Source organism: Drosophila sechellia, chromosome 3L (assembly GCF_004382195.2).
Source record: "Drosophila sechellia strain sech25 chromosome 3L, ASM438219v1, whole genome shotgun sequence".
Classification (NCBI taxonomy): domain Eukaryota; kingdom Metazoa; phylum Arthropoda; class Insecta; order Diptera; family Drosophilidae; genus Drosophila; species Drosophila sechellia.
The window spans coordinates 14,338,935-14,353,163 of NC_045951.1; the positions used below are offsets into that span (position 1 = coordinate 14,338,935).

The 14,229-nt window shown below is 36.1% G+C and overlaps 3 protein-coding genes across 4 annotated transcripts in view; 2 read left to right on the forward strand and 1 right to left on the reverse strand.

Annotated features, from left to right (window-relative positions):
- LOC6605689 (venom dipeptidyl peptidase 4) overlaps positions 1–14,229 on the forward strand; it is a 63,368-nt gene that overhangs the window by 16,859 nt on the left and 32,280 nt on the right. The window contains exon 1 of one of the 2 annotated variants that reach the window (XM_032719844.1): positions 9,442–9,564. The exons of the other annotated variant lie outside the window; for it this stretch is intronic. The gene's annotated coding sequence lies outside the window, so the exon portion shown is untranslated. Of the gene's footprint in view, positions 1–9,441; positions 9,565–14,229 lie in introns of those variants that run through there. 2 annotated transcript variants of the gene reach the window in all.
- On the reverse strand, positions 44–4,600 carry LOC116801280. Its single transcript, XM_032719841.1, has 3 exons — positions 4,502–4,600; positions 2,414–4,439; positions 44–2,088 (listed from the first exon to the last, which is right to left on the reverse strand). Exons 1-3 carry the CDS (start codon positions 4,511–4,513, stop codon positions 107–109), a joined length of 4,020 nt encoding a protein of 1,339 aa, XP_032575732.1. The 5' UTR covers positions 4,514–4,600; the 3' UTR covers positions 44–106.
- Positions 8,138–8,881, forward strand: LOC6605686. The gene has a single exon (XM_032719850.1). The coding sequence runs from the start codon at positions 8,286–8,288 to the stop codon at positions 8,733–8,735; it is 450 nt and encodes a 149-aa protein (XP_032575741.1). The 5' UTR covers positions 8,138–8,285; the 3' UTR covers positions 8,736–8,881.

The window sequence follows — 14,229 nt, forward strand, 5'->3', positions numbered from 1 at the left end:
TTTATTTAATATAATTTTGAAATAATTATTGTAAAAAAAAAGAAAAAAATTTGGCTATTTGGATTGCTTAATTTAACAATAGCGTCTTATACATCATGGATCATCTTTATTTAACAATCCGTTCCATGTCTTCCACTTGGTCCATAAGATCGTTCATCATGTTAATTTTCGAACACTTTTTTGTGCAATTAAGCATTTCATTTGTTTGCTTAATTTGATTCTCTGTCTGATCCTTGATCCGCATATCTAGTTCTTTGTGTTCAAGGGTATTTGCTTTAACTTTATCTAGATGCTGATTTGCTTCTTTGTTGAATGTATCGATATGTTTAACAGCGTCCATTTTGCTTTGCATCTTTAATTCTAAGTCCTTTAACTTTCCATCGATGTCCTGGCTAAACTCATATAAATCCTTTTTCAAACCAGACATCTCCTCAGGAGAGTATAGTGAACTTTGATTTTTATTATTATCTTTTAACAAGTCATCTTGTCGTTCTTTTAGAATGCTTAGGGTCAAGCTAGCTTTTATAAGATCTTTTTTAAGCTTTCTTGCCAGCTCCTGAAGGTTTTTACTATCACCGTCGTCATGGATTGGGCTTATCTTTCTTAAGGATTTATCCATGCCATCTTTTATAGAATTAAGTTGATTTGAGTTGGCGTTTAGATGATCATTGTAAGTTTGGTTCATTTTCTTCATCATATTTTCTAGTTTTCCCATATGTACGATAAGGTCGTCGATTTTTTGACAGCATTTCGGGAAGTTTGTTAGGTTTTTACGCAAGATTCCTATTTCGTTTTCAAGCTCCGCAATACTGTTCTGTAGCTTTTCGTTAGATGAACAATTTTTAATAATTAAACCACTAGAATTTTCGGAGTCTGTGGGCGATCCCTCAAAACAAGCTTTGGAATTTTGCTCAAGCAAATACCCCATTTTAGATTGGATATTGGTTAGCAATTCATTATTTTCCAGGCATGTGTTAAGGGTTACATTTAAATTCATTGAGGGCTTATGGATGTCTAAGCCGCCTAAATTTTTGAAAAGCGTTTCGGCGAGTTTCTGCAAGGCTTCTGCATTTTTTTCCAAGTCAAGCAAAATAGTTGTGTCCATTGAAACATATTTATGTTTGCTTTGATTGCAGATTCTAAGAATATTTTTAGTATTTTCAAAGCGGTGACTTAAAGTTGTCTTTAAAACATTTGTCTTTTCTACATTTTCCTGTATTTTATCTTTTAGTTCTTTTAGCTGATTTTCTATCTTTAGGGACTGATTATATCCATTGCCTTTGGCTAACGATAACTTATTTTCCAAAGCCTGAAATGATTCTTTTAGACTATCACAACAGTTCGAATTCGCCTGACTATCACGAAAATATTTTTGTAGCTTCTCAAAAAGTGGTTTTATTTCTTCAAGTTGTTTTTCTATGTACCCTAGATTCTTTTGAATAGAGTCATTTTCATTTAATTTTCCAAATTCTTTCTCATTTAATTTACTTGGCAGATTCTTGATTTTTAAATTTAGATCCTTTTTATAATTTTCTATTAATTTGGTGAAGTTTTCACAGCAGCTTTTGATGCCCTTAGAAACGAACTTTTTAATTTGGGGTAAAACATTTTCCAAATCTTTTTCCAGATCTCCGCTGCTTTTAAGCTTTTCAACTTGACTTCCACTCACTTCGTTTATCCTATTGACCTTCTCCACTATTCGATTCAGGTTGATTTCTTCGTAGAACCGACAGGTCATTAAAGTAGGCGTTTTGCCAAAAGAGCTCAGTATAGCATCCTGATCTTTCTGAAATTTTCTCAACTGGGCACTAAGCTTCACCTGCTCAGCTATCCACTTTGAAATGTCATTGTAGTCATCACACCGCTCCCTTACCGGTGGTGCTCTTATTTGATTATAAATATTTCCGTAGTCATGTGTGTTCGTCGCCAACGTAATTGCAGATATCACAAGTAGCAGTGACGCAATCGATACCTGTGCATGACATTCGCATTGTTGAATGAACACATCTTCGATGGTCGATCCAGTGAACTCACCTTTGGTTTCATTTTTGTCACGTTTACTGCGGTCCACGGACCTCTGTCGCCGGTCTGCCAAGTTCAACTAACTGGGCACAGAGAGAACTATTAGTTACAATTGGTCAAGAGCAGTGACCAGCAATCGATTTGCGTGCTGTGCTTATTACCCTGCGAGGGGAGTTTCAGAATTTACAGTAGATCTTAATATGCGCAAAAAAAGGAACATTTTTATTTCCAAAAAATGCTTAAAAACATTAAAACGAAACTTATTGTACTCCTACGAGAGGAAATTTTTCATAATAAATCAAACCACAAAAGGGTAAACCTTTGTTTTAGTAAATATGTTTAATTTGTCTTTTTTGTTTTTCGAATACAACATTTTTAATATACTATCCACGAAATACATCCCGATTGGGTTCAAAATCGATGCCCCCAACCATGACCCCAGACCATTTTCGTGTTGGCTTCGGCTTGGGTTTATTTTTCTTTTTTTTCTTTGGGATATATTTCTGAGTTGGCTTCGCCGTAGTTTTTTCACCCTTCATTTTAACCAGATTTTTTGCTTCTTCTATGAGATTTAGGAGTTTATCGAATTGGTCCATTTCCTTGCACTTTCTTTCGCAATCGAGCATAAGCTTTGATGGCGTTTTCTGTTTTTTTATTTCATCTTGGGCCTTCATTTTTAGTTTGTCCTGTAGCTGAATAGTATTATTCAGTTTATCCATGTCCTGGCGAACATTATCGTGGATTTTTTGTAGTCGTATCTCGCGCTGTCTAGCATCAGTTGATGGTTCTTGTATCCTTTTCTGATCATAATCGACTAACTGTTTTAGAATTTTAAGTCGGAACTCTTCGAAATCTTTTCTTAGCCTCTCCATCTCATTGGGCGAATATTTTAGATGTTTGGTACTGTCCATTAGCTTTATGAAATCATCTTGAGTTTCTTTTAATGCCTCTAAATTTATGGCAGCTTTATATACCTTACTTTGAAGTTCTTTTACTTGCTTTTGAACACTATTATTAAGGTTTGAAGAATTAATTTGGCCCATCCTTCTACCATTTACATCCAAGCCATCCTTTAACGAATTAAATTTATTTGTATTGTCCTTTATTTGATTATTGTATGTTGTGTTCATGATCTGAAGTTCGTTAGTTATTTGTTCCGCCTGTACGTTAAGCTTATCTATTTTTTGGCAGCACTTGGGAAACTTTTTAAGTTCGTCGTCCAGAATTGCAGATTCATTTTGTAGTGTTTTCAAACGTTCCTTCAGCTGTTCATCTGAGGAACAGCTTGGATTACCTGGTGGACTACCACTTTTAGTCATTTCTGTTGTTGCCTTAGAACATGTTTGATTTTGTTGTTTTATCATTTCTTGAAGTAAAGATTGAATTGTATTAAGTTTTGCATTATTTGTCATGCAGGTATTTAACGTTACACTAAAGCTTGTTGACGATCCCTGATTGTCAAAGTTGCCCATTTTATTGGTAAGGTTTATAATCAGCCTCTGAAGGTTTTCGGTTTTCTTTTTCAAATTAATTAAGTCCTCCTTTTGAATTTGCTTATCTAGACTACTATTCATATTTCCGCAGTTGTTTTTGGACTTGTCGATTATATTTTTAGTACTTTCGGCACCGCCCTCTAAAGTTTTTTTAAATGCATCAGATATTTTATCTTGATTCCATAGCTTTTCCTTTATCTCTTTGAGTTGATTATTTAATTTGTTGAATTCGTTCTCTGCCTCATTTTTGTATGTGCTAATGTTACTATCCAAAACCGAAAGTTGTTCCTTTAATTCTTCACCACAATTGGTTTTTCCATTATTTTTATCCATTTCCTTTTGAAGTTTATCCAAACTTGATTTCACAGCTTCCATTCGGCCCTCCAGTTGGTTTACCTTTTTCCGAATACCGTCATTTCTTTTAGAACTTTCGTTGTCCATCTCTTTATATTTTATCTCTATACCATTTACTTTTTCTTCTACCTCTCCCTTCACCTTTTCGATTACGCCTCGCAAATTTCCACAGCAACTATTAAAGGTCTTCACGATGGTTTTCCTGATTTTAGAAATTATATTTTTGAGATTCGTTGAAAGATGTTTGCTGAATTGAATTTGGTTAACTGGATCAATTTCATTGACATTTTCAATTAATAGTACCATTGAGTTGTTATCATAGAAACAGCATTTCTCTATAGATGTGGTTCTATTGAAAGAAGTTATTATCGAGTCCATTACCATCTGAAAGTCCCTTAATTGGCCATTAATCTTTAACTGCTTATCATTCCACTTGGTAATATAATCGTAATCCTCGCACAGATCTGTTTCCGAAGATGCTTTTGAAGCACTGCCAGATTCAGGAATGTTTACTTGGTGCCTCATCGCCGTAATTGCTAATAGCAGTGGAAGTATTGATGCAATCGATAGCTGTGCATGACATTCGCAATGCTAAATGAACACATCTTGGATGGACGATGCACAGAACTCACCTTTGGTTTCATTTTCGTCACGTTTACTGCGGTCCACGAACCTCTGCCACTGGTCTCCTATGTTCAACTAACTGGGCACAGAGAGAACTATTAGTTACAATTGGTGAAGAGCAGTGAGCATCAATCGATTTGCATGCTTTTGATATTAACCAACGAGGAGAGATCCGAAACTTTCAAGAGAAATCATACATTTCCTACAAATTCAACATCTATTCAGATAGTTTACTGAACATTTCATTCCAGATATGTTATTCTACCTCAATAATATTTACCATACTTTAAATAACAAATATAACAACTTAAATAAGCTGCCCAATAATTTATCCAAAGCTACCTTATCGTTAAAGAATGGCCCGTGTGCTACACGGGATTACCTATACCTTATTTGCTGTCAGCAAACTCATTCCAACTTTTGGACAACCCAGAAAGAAGCAGCATAAATTTGTGGGAAACCCAATGCAATTCGCAATGCCCTGAGCAGCATTTACTCGTTATCATCGCACAGGTTGTGGCTGCACAGCCACTTGAAATGTATACCCAACAGGGAGTCGAAACTGGGACTCCCGACCATGCCATCCAGCAACCAGGATCCATGACAACCCCTAGAGCACCCAGCTTCCAGTTCCCTATTTTTCCGTCCCCATGGGCGGACGGAAAAACCTGAAATGGAAAACAATTTCAGCTACGCAAACACGGCGGGAAGGCCAACACAAAAAAAATTCAGAAAAAGGGAAGCACAAAAATTAAATCGCTAAGCGGAAAAGCAGAAAAAATGAGGGAACCGAAAATGAAATCACAGCAAAAGTTAAACCGCAGAAATAAAGTGCAAAATATATATGTATGTGTACAATTTTGTGTTGTGCTGGAGGATTTCAAATAATTTCAGCTCAAGGTGTTTGCCGAGCCATCGAGCGAGGAGATTAGTTTAATTAGTCAACATGGCGTATGCGTCATGTGGCTGCAGAGCACCGGAAACGTGCCACATGCGACGGATGGTGGCACCACCAAAAATGCAATCGAACTTTTCGCGTTTGACTTGCGGTAGTTGGACGGGAAAAGTCCCCGGAATACCTAAGGTAAATCGTGGTACCTACGCGAAGACAAGACAGATGCAAATGATAGGTGTTATGGCTCGAGGAAAAGTAGCAACCCCTGAAACTTTCTTAAGTAGTTGGCATAGTTGAGTTGAGCGGCCAGGGAAATTGGCAAGCGTATCGCAAGTCAGTCGACTGATAGTTAATAGTAACAATAATGAGAAAAAGCTCAGGGCAAGCTTAAAGATAACGAAAGCTATTTAATTTATTACCCCAGCCATCTTTCATTTCAGTACGCAGAAAAATTATTATAAATGGGCAGTGAACTTAAATATCTTTGGCAATTTTGTTCTTTTTTATTATTTCCCTATATTATGTTCAACTTCAATGAACAAAATATTACAAAATCTAAAACATACAAAATGTTAAAATATTTTTCCCTGAATTTTATTTTACTTTCCATGTGAGTTCAATCTTGTTGAAGATTAATTGTGTGGAGCCCATCAAATTATGACGAGTTTATAAAGAGGTTTGTTAATAAACTAGAACTATTTAAGATATACACGAATTTAAATATTTAAAAATAAATAAGTAGATTTAATTAAAGTATTTGTCTTAAAATAGTCTTAAAATACATTTCTTGGGTTTATTTTGATTTGTATTGATTTTATTTCAATACCAATATCTAGAAGATCTATCATCTTTCTATTGACCCAACTCGTCCTACTCTCTGTGACCTATAACATCTAGTTTATCGAATTTTTTCGTCAATTATGTTGGTTTCTGTGAAAAAGGTTGCCTTGATTGAATTACCATAGGATTTCAACAAAATATGTGTCGCAGTATGAAATCCTTGCCGAAACATGATAAGCAAGCACAGGCGGAGAAATAAAGAGGCCCTTTTCTTTTCAAGCCGCAATAAATCACCTGCCAACCGCACATCAATTTTAGAAAGCCCCAAATGGGGATGCAAAATAATCCAAAGCGCAGAACCTTAGTTAACTGCTATATTTCAGCCAATCAATCAAACTGGTTTCAATTATTTTTGCATACATATTCAGTTTTATAGTGTTTGTATGTATGTAAGGTATTTGTAGCGAAGAACTTTAAATCTTCCATTTAAAGAAAAGAACAAAAAATAAAAAATTCTTTATTGAGGCAAATATAAAAAATAAACGAAATAAATAACGTGCATTTTGAACTTTACTATAAGCAAAAGTCAACATGTCTTTAATTAGTCTCTTAAATACAATATAGACTTTAAAATCGAATAGTATTTGCAATGCACATCAGAAATAAAGTTCTCTTAATTCAATCAAAAAAGATTGATGTTCTTATATATGCATTCACATAAGTTCGATATGGAAGAAAAAATAATCGGAAAATTGCCAAAGCTTTTTCCTTTTCAAAAAGTGTTCTGCATTTGTGTGGGTATAAGCGTGTCCTTGTGAGTGTATGCACTCATGCATAGAAATAAGCCGATAAAACCCTGACAATTGTGTCATGGAGTAGCGTTTTAGTTTTGGGATTGGACTTAATGCCTCTTGACTTCAATTTGCATAGTCGGCTTAGCAACGTTCGTGCAATGATTGAATGACGAATTGATAGAATTCGGCATTTAGCAGTTGACAGCTAAGGAAAAGCTTTTTCCGGTCGGAGGAAACGGAAGAAAAGTTAAACCGATGATGCAGATTTCAGTTCAAATTCTGTTTGAGCATGATTTATTTATCATACCGGTTAAATAAAATTTTTCATTTGCTTACAATAATGTTCACAACAAGTTGCGCCTTTTTAATTATAAAAATAATAATGCTATGCGTAAATCTCTTAGAATTTAGAAAGCTGAACTTTTTGTATTTATATCTCTTGAATGCGATTGTATCATAATATATGTATAAATAGGCTTTTCAAATATCACACATTTAATCCTTCTTCTTTTCCAAAAAAGTTTTAAGCAATTCCCAACAACATTTTTAAATTGTTAACAAAGCGAACATTTTCATTTAAAAATCGCCCCTATCGCATTGACTCTGACCTAGACCGCAAGCCGTTTAGATCCCGCAGGACTTCGCATTAATCCAATTAGGGCTGAACATATTTGCTTCTCATTAAAAATGAAATCCTTTCTTTTGACCGGAATCAAGAGCTTTGACCAATTACCAAGCGTTTTTTCATTTACGTTCGCACATTCGAAATAAAAAATTATGCAGGAAGGTCGAAGATGAAGGCATTGACAGAACAGCTTAGAAATCTCTTTGTCAGCAACTTAAATGAAAATTAAGCCATCTGCTTTCATTTAGCTTAAGTGCTTATCTTCCGAAGGGACGCAAAGGCAAAGGACACGTTTGCCCACAGGACAATCAATTATGAATGCAACACCGAGCACCATCAGCTTTTCAAAATAGTCTGTAATAAAAGTTAGGTTCATAAGGAGTGCGATGCTTTTGGGCGGCTAATGATGATAATTATATGTTTTAAGTGACAATGATTTGTCGCCTTCAGGATGGGTCTCAAAATTCCCATGATGTTTAATTCATTAGCCAGCTAATCGGCTTACTCTGATAATTATTATAATTGATGTCAGTCATCTTATTGTAGCGCCACCCAAGCAGGCTACTCATTCCCAGTTGCCTCTGTGTCATTTCTATGGACCCAAAATAGATTCCCAATACTATTGACGGCCTGAAAGTAATAAGATATTCACACATAAAATAAATTCAAATAAAATCTATATATTTTATACGCTCACAATGAACATGAGGGGGATGACCACGCGTTCTATTTGGCTGGAATGTCTTCGGGAAAATGCCATCAATATGCGCCTGGAGCACGAGGATCTGGGACGTCGCATTGCTGTTTCTTTGGCGAGTTCCCAGAAAGCTCTGCTTGATATCGAAAACTTGAATCAAGAGCTGTCAAAAATGAAGGACACAATCCATAACGCCATTTCCAATGTTATGGGCTACGAAAATAAGTGTTGTGAATTGCTCTTGGATATTTTGATTAAAATAGTGGAGAACAACGACCTGAATGCTGAACTAAATCCCAACATGATCTCCAAGGCGTTTCTCGAATTGGATCCGATTTGCGATAAGCCAGAAGTTGTGAATGACCTTAGTCTTGTAGCGTCTGGTTTTAATCAGCAATATCCTCAAGATGTTCCGGATTCTATTGATAAAAACATTACAGAAGACCAGTAACCATTTTAAGTTGGATTGTAGACCGCACCAATTCGATGAGTACCGAGTAATTTAATGCGTTGTCAATTCCACCTCCCACATTTAAAAGGAATAACAAGGTGGTCAGAGCTGCAAATGTTTTATATTTTTTATCGATTCAATTAAATTTGCATGGTGAAATGACAAAACCCATATTCTCTCTTTCTTCAGTTTTCAGTTGTGGCAAGGTTTCAAGCCGTGCACTCAGAAAGCAAAGAGAAAAGCTCGCCAACATCCTCACAAATTGTCCTGCAGAAAAGTCAAGACAAAATCACGTATACGCACTGTGACAGGGCACAGCCCGGGTTAAAGACAATCCCAACTGGTAATCCAAGTTGTGTGCGTAGCCAGCATCCATGTTCCTAAACAATTTGTCGGCGATTTGTCGGCAAACTTGAGCCATACACGCCACACACATAGGCACCGAGTGAGCCATATTGCACATACGCCCCGTGTGACCCACAGAGGAATACAAGAGAGAGTAACGAGGTTAAGTGACCAACCAGCAAAACAACTTGTTGACTCTGCTCTCTGCTCTCTCACTCAAAGCAAACTCACTCAACGGTGGCTTTGTTTTGCTCCGCTCTTTCGCCGGTAATCGGCAATTCGCACTCATTCCACTGCTTTTTTATACTCACTCCGAGTGCTTTTGCCTTGGCGACGGTTCTCCAGCTGCGGTTGAGTTCAGTTGCCGCTTGTCAGTCGCCACGTGCGGTTCGGTTTCGGTTACGGTTGCGGATCCGGATTCCTTAGAAAGTCTGCGCCGCGCTACAAATCCAGTTTACGTCGCATTTTTCGAGTGGGAGTAAGCGTAAGTGACGTTCGCGTGCTTAAAGTCAGTTTGGATGGGGAGAGATGCAGATAAAGATAAAGTTCGATCCGGAATAAAATACGACGGAGATACATTTCAATGGAGTTCAATTTCAAATGAAGCTTTTTAATTGGCTTTTGAATTTTTGAAAGACACTGCAAAATAAATCAATATACAAATTTTAAAAATTGTTACCAAACAAAAAAAGTATATAAATTGTTTGGAATCAATTTACTATCCACAAATACAACTTCAACGTAAAAAAAATTAAAACTTGTCATATGAAAAACAAAAATGTTGTGCTTCTAGTAAAAAATGGTAGTATATAAATATTTTGATAAAGTAAACATATTTTATTTAATATTTGTAACTGACTGACGTTCTCCGAATCGGATTTTGTTTATATTCCGGTCTCCCCCATTCGGTTTCCATTCAAATTAACTAGTTCTGCAATTCTCACTTTGACTTCTGACATCGGCTGTAATCAAATTTTGCCTTTCATTTACAACTTGTTATAATTCCGGTGCCGTTCGCAACCGGAAACGTGCTCGCCGCCGTTTTGTCTACCCCACAAAACAGCCAAAGCCAGCTGAAGAAAATGGAAAACATGAAAAGAAACAAAGCCAAGAGTAAAATAAACTTTGCCAGCTAAATATTTCTTTGGCATTTCGGTTGCAGCATTTCTTGCTTATAAAAAAGGGCAAAGGGAACAACATCGAAAAATAACAAATGCATGTGAAGACATTCCGTTCGCAGTGCCATGAAGTGGTTAGAATCTTGGCTTGCACTTGTCTAAACAACATTTATGAATATAATATGTGGAGCATCCTTGGCTGGCTGCCGAAATGACAAAATGATGCATTAAACTAATTGGAAAAACTTTGGGTGTTTTCAGTGAGTGCTCAGCGGAGCTGAAAAGAATCTAAAAGAAGTGATCAAAGGAGTGTGTGTTGAGGACTAGAAGTGATGGAATTTTAAGGCTTTATAAGCGGAAATAAAGTAACATAAATTCTGTGGCTTATGGGGTAATTAATTACCATAGAATTATGAATATGCCAACTACACAATCGTATTTTCAATCTTGCGGAAATTTCTGACTTACTAATGTGAAATACAAAAAATTGACAGCAACGGAAACAGTTTAAAATGATAAAATAATGTGAATTCCCTGAATTAATGCAAATTCAACGCAACGTTCAATAATTATTTTATATATATAAAATAAAAAAATATATATAAAATAACAATAATTATTTTATATATATAAAATAAAATTATCAAGAATAAACTAATATGCACACCACTTGTTTTTTCCACAATTTCCTACGTAATTGTCCATGTTAATTTGTCACTAACCTTGCTCAAAGTTTTAGCTTGTTTACACAAGAGTGTCAGAATCGGCCAGACAAGTAAACATGAAAGCGAGAGCAAATATTTTAACAGAAAATTTAAGCAATCATCAAGCTAAGCTTGATATAGTCCCGAGAAATTCGTGAGAAAATGAAACTTTATTTATTTAAGTAAAAAAAGGTCAAGAGACCCAAACAAGCAATGTGTATGTCTGAGTAATGCAGATTGAGCGAAAATTGAGGCAGTTGATAATGTTGTGGTGCGGATTGAAGGGAAATATGGGGAAGCCTAAGAGGTATTAAAACGGAACCGCATTGTTCACATAATTGAAAAATAGATTTCTCTACACTCTGCTGAGAAATTGTGATTGCTTTCAGCATATTTATGTGCGTAGGGGGAGAACGACAGCGTATTCAGCCAGCTGTCCAAGAAATCTAGGCCGTTTAAATTGCTCCACGTTCTCTACATAATGTATATATGAGCGTCGACTATATTTAGAATTCTTCTATATATGCCGAATGAGTAATGTTCCAAAAACTTGACTAATTAATACTGATTGGTCGCTTGGACGGTCTAAGAAAAAGGGAAAGTTTTAATTTAATCATCTCGGCTTTCCCCAAATCCAATTAAATGGGCCATATCATTGTCTGTTTTATAATCTATGCTTGTTTTGCATGAAATAAAAAATCCCACAGGAAATATAAAGTGCATAAACAATTGACACTAGGAATTCCCCGCTGAACCAGAAAACCGGGAAGCCGAATAAAAAGGAAGGCAAAAAGCAAAGTGAAAACAAATATATATGAATATAAACGAATAAGCTGTCTTAAAGCAAAAGCCAAACAAAAAAGTGATTTGTTGTCATATGCAAAGCCAAATCTTTTTCGTTGGCTTTCATTGAATATTTTTTCGGATTATATGAAATAAAAGAAAACATATTATTTTAAATGCTTTAAATTAATATATAACCATATACGTATACTTATAAATCATGAAGTGAATGAAATTGTTTGCACTTGTATTAAAGCAATTAAACAATTTATAAAGCGTGAGTAATTGAGCTGAGCTTTAATTATAATAAATTGTTTTAAATAATTTTTCATATTTAATGGTGTTATCAGAGACGTGAAATTTATTAAAACATTGTGTAGTATTGACGCAAGTGAATAAGGAGAGTTAGTAAATTAATTTTGTAATAATAATAAACATTGTATTCCCATAGAATATCTTTTATATAAAATCAATATATTGTTTATATTTTTATTAGTCACATTTTAAATCACAATAAACAGTATCTGAGATTTTCAATTTGCATCAAAACAGTGTTAAAGCCAATTAAAAGATTGAAAGCAATTATCACGAGAAAATAACGCGTTTCAATTAAATTTTTTGCAAATTAATAATTGCCGACCGAAACAAATTTCAATGACCTGCCACCACATAGGACACGTTTAAAAATAATAATGGAATAATGGAATGAAAATTAATTGATATGATTTAATGAGATGACCAGAAAAGCCAACAACTCTGGACACAAAGTTGCAGAACAAGCCGGAAAAGCGTGCGGAAAAATGTGAAAAAAAAATTTATAAAAATAATTAAGCCGCCAGCAGCTAAAACAACAGCAACCAAGGGCTTGACAAAAACTTAACAACTTTATTCATGCCGGTTCGGACGGTTCGGTCCAGCCGCTTGGTAAGCTTAATTAACACTAGGATTGCGGTTGGAAAGGAGATTTCCGTGGGCAGAATGGCGAGCTGCCGGCGTTAAATGTCAACAATAAGCTCGAGTGGCGGTTGTTGCACTTCCACCCGCATTTCCGGCCATTTTCAATCCATTTCGCCACCCAGAAACCATTTCGCAGCCCTTCGTTTTATGAATTTTGAGCAGCTTTCGCCTGCAGATTCTGCGGCAACAAATCTTCAGTGATAGTCACGGAAATCGCTTAAATTGTGCAACCAAAATAAACGGATGGCGCGTTGAATTTATGCAAAAATGTAAAAAGTTTGGGGCCGTTCGGAATGCCCAGTCCTTTGGAACTTGTTGTTTTTTGACTCCGGCCACGAGCTTCATTGCGCATTCAATTGGCCCCGTTTGGCAAATGAAAATGAAAATAAAACCAAACCAAAAACTTGGACACACCGTCCATGCCCAATTGAGTTTGTTTCGGTTTCATTTTCAGCTAGAGACATCGCCCCCGATTCAATGGTTTTTTTTTTTTGTTTCTAGTCCTGGTCCCTCGATGATTTGACAAAAGTACTGCATTGGTTTTTTTCGAGACTCAAATGCCCTTTGCTGGCATAGTTTTCATTACCTCCGCACAAATTTCATAGCCTAATTCGAAGCGCCAATATTGCGTATGCGCCGCGTGTTTCGAGCGTGAAATAAAAGCACGCCAAGCGCGTCCCATTAAAAAGGCAAATAAACAAGTCACACACACAGTGCCACATTGACCATAAGGGCGGGACACAAATGTCCTTTCAAGTTGTGTTTCTTTCACACGAAACCACACGAAAGGAATAAAAACTAAGGAGGAGCAGGAGAACTTGGTTGCCCTTTCTGTAAAGTATATACAAAAATTGTATTGAATATAAACTGCTAGGAAATGCTTTAATATATACTTGTATACTTTTATATAAATACTTTCCGCAGCTAAACTACTATTGATCAATGGCAATGCACATTAAATACTTTGTTTTCAATCATGAAAACACACAAATTTCTATTCGGTTTATTACGGTTTCCTCTGTTTTTGAACTAATTCCTCAATAAACTCGTCGTGAATAATGAGCAGCACATTAAGCGTCCAGTCTGCAACATTAAACAACTCAGTGTTCCTAATATATTTATTTGATCCTTTCGAAAGAGCAGTGAAGGAGGAAAGTCAGCGGTAATCAAGCTTCGCATTCCGCTTGAAATGAGCTAATTAAAGGACCATTCGGAATGGCTAACAAATTTTCGGTGTGCGAACCCTCCGGATTCGGAACCCTTGACTTGGCTGAGTGATTAATTTTCATATTTATAATAAAACGCTGAAAAGGTTGGACAAAAAGAGCAAAAAGAGAAAGGAAAAAAAACACACGCACACAAAAAGCAACAGAAGAAATGAGAAGGCTGAAAAAATAACAAAATGGCCTGCACAAATGCCAGCAAATGGCTTTACAAGAGGGCCTGGATGAAGGAAAATCTGTTGAAAACATGCTCACTTTTATATGGTTTATATGCTCCATGGATCCCATATGAGCTGCATAATGAGTGGCATTGGGAGTGGGCGGTGGTCGGTGGGCGATGGGGATGTGAGAAAAAGAGGCGTGG

What these genes read in the sequence shown, in the direction of transcription:
- LOC116801280 (XM_032719841.1), bottom strand. An exon ending in ACCCAATCGGGATGTATTTC is followed by an intron (nt 2,089 to 2,413) that starts GTGGATAGTATA and finishes TGAACTTGGCAG; the next exon opens with ACCGGCGACAGAGGTCCGTG.
- LOC6605686 (XM_032719850.1), top strand. Translation starts at nt 8,286, where the DNA reads ATGAACATGAGGGGGATGACCACGCGTTCTATTTGGCTGGAATGTCTT.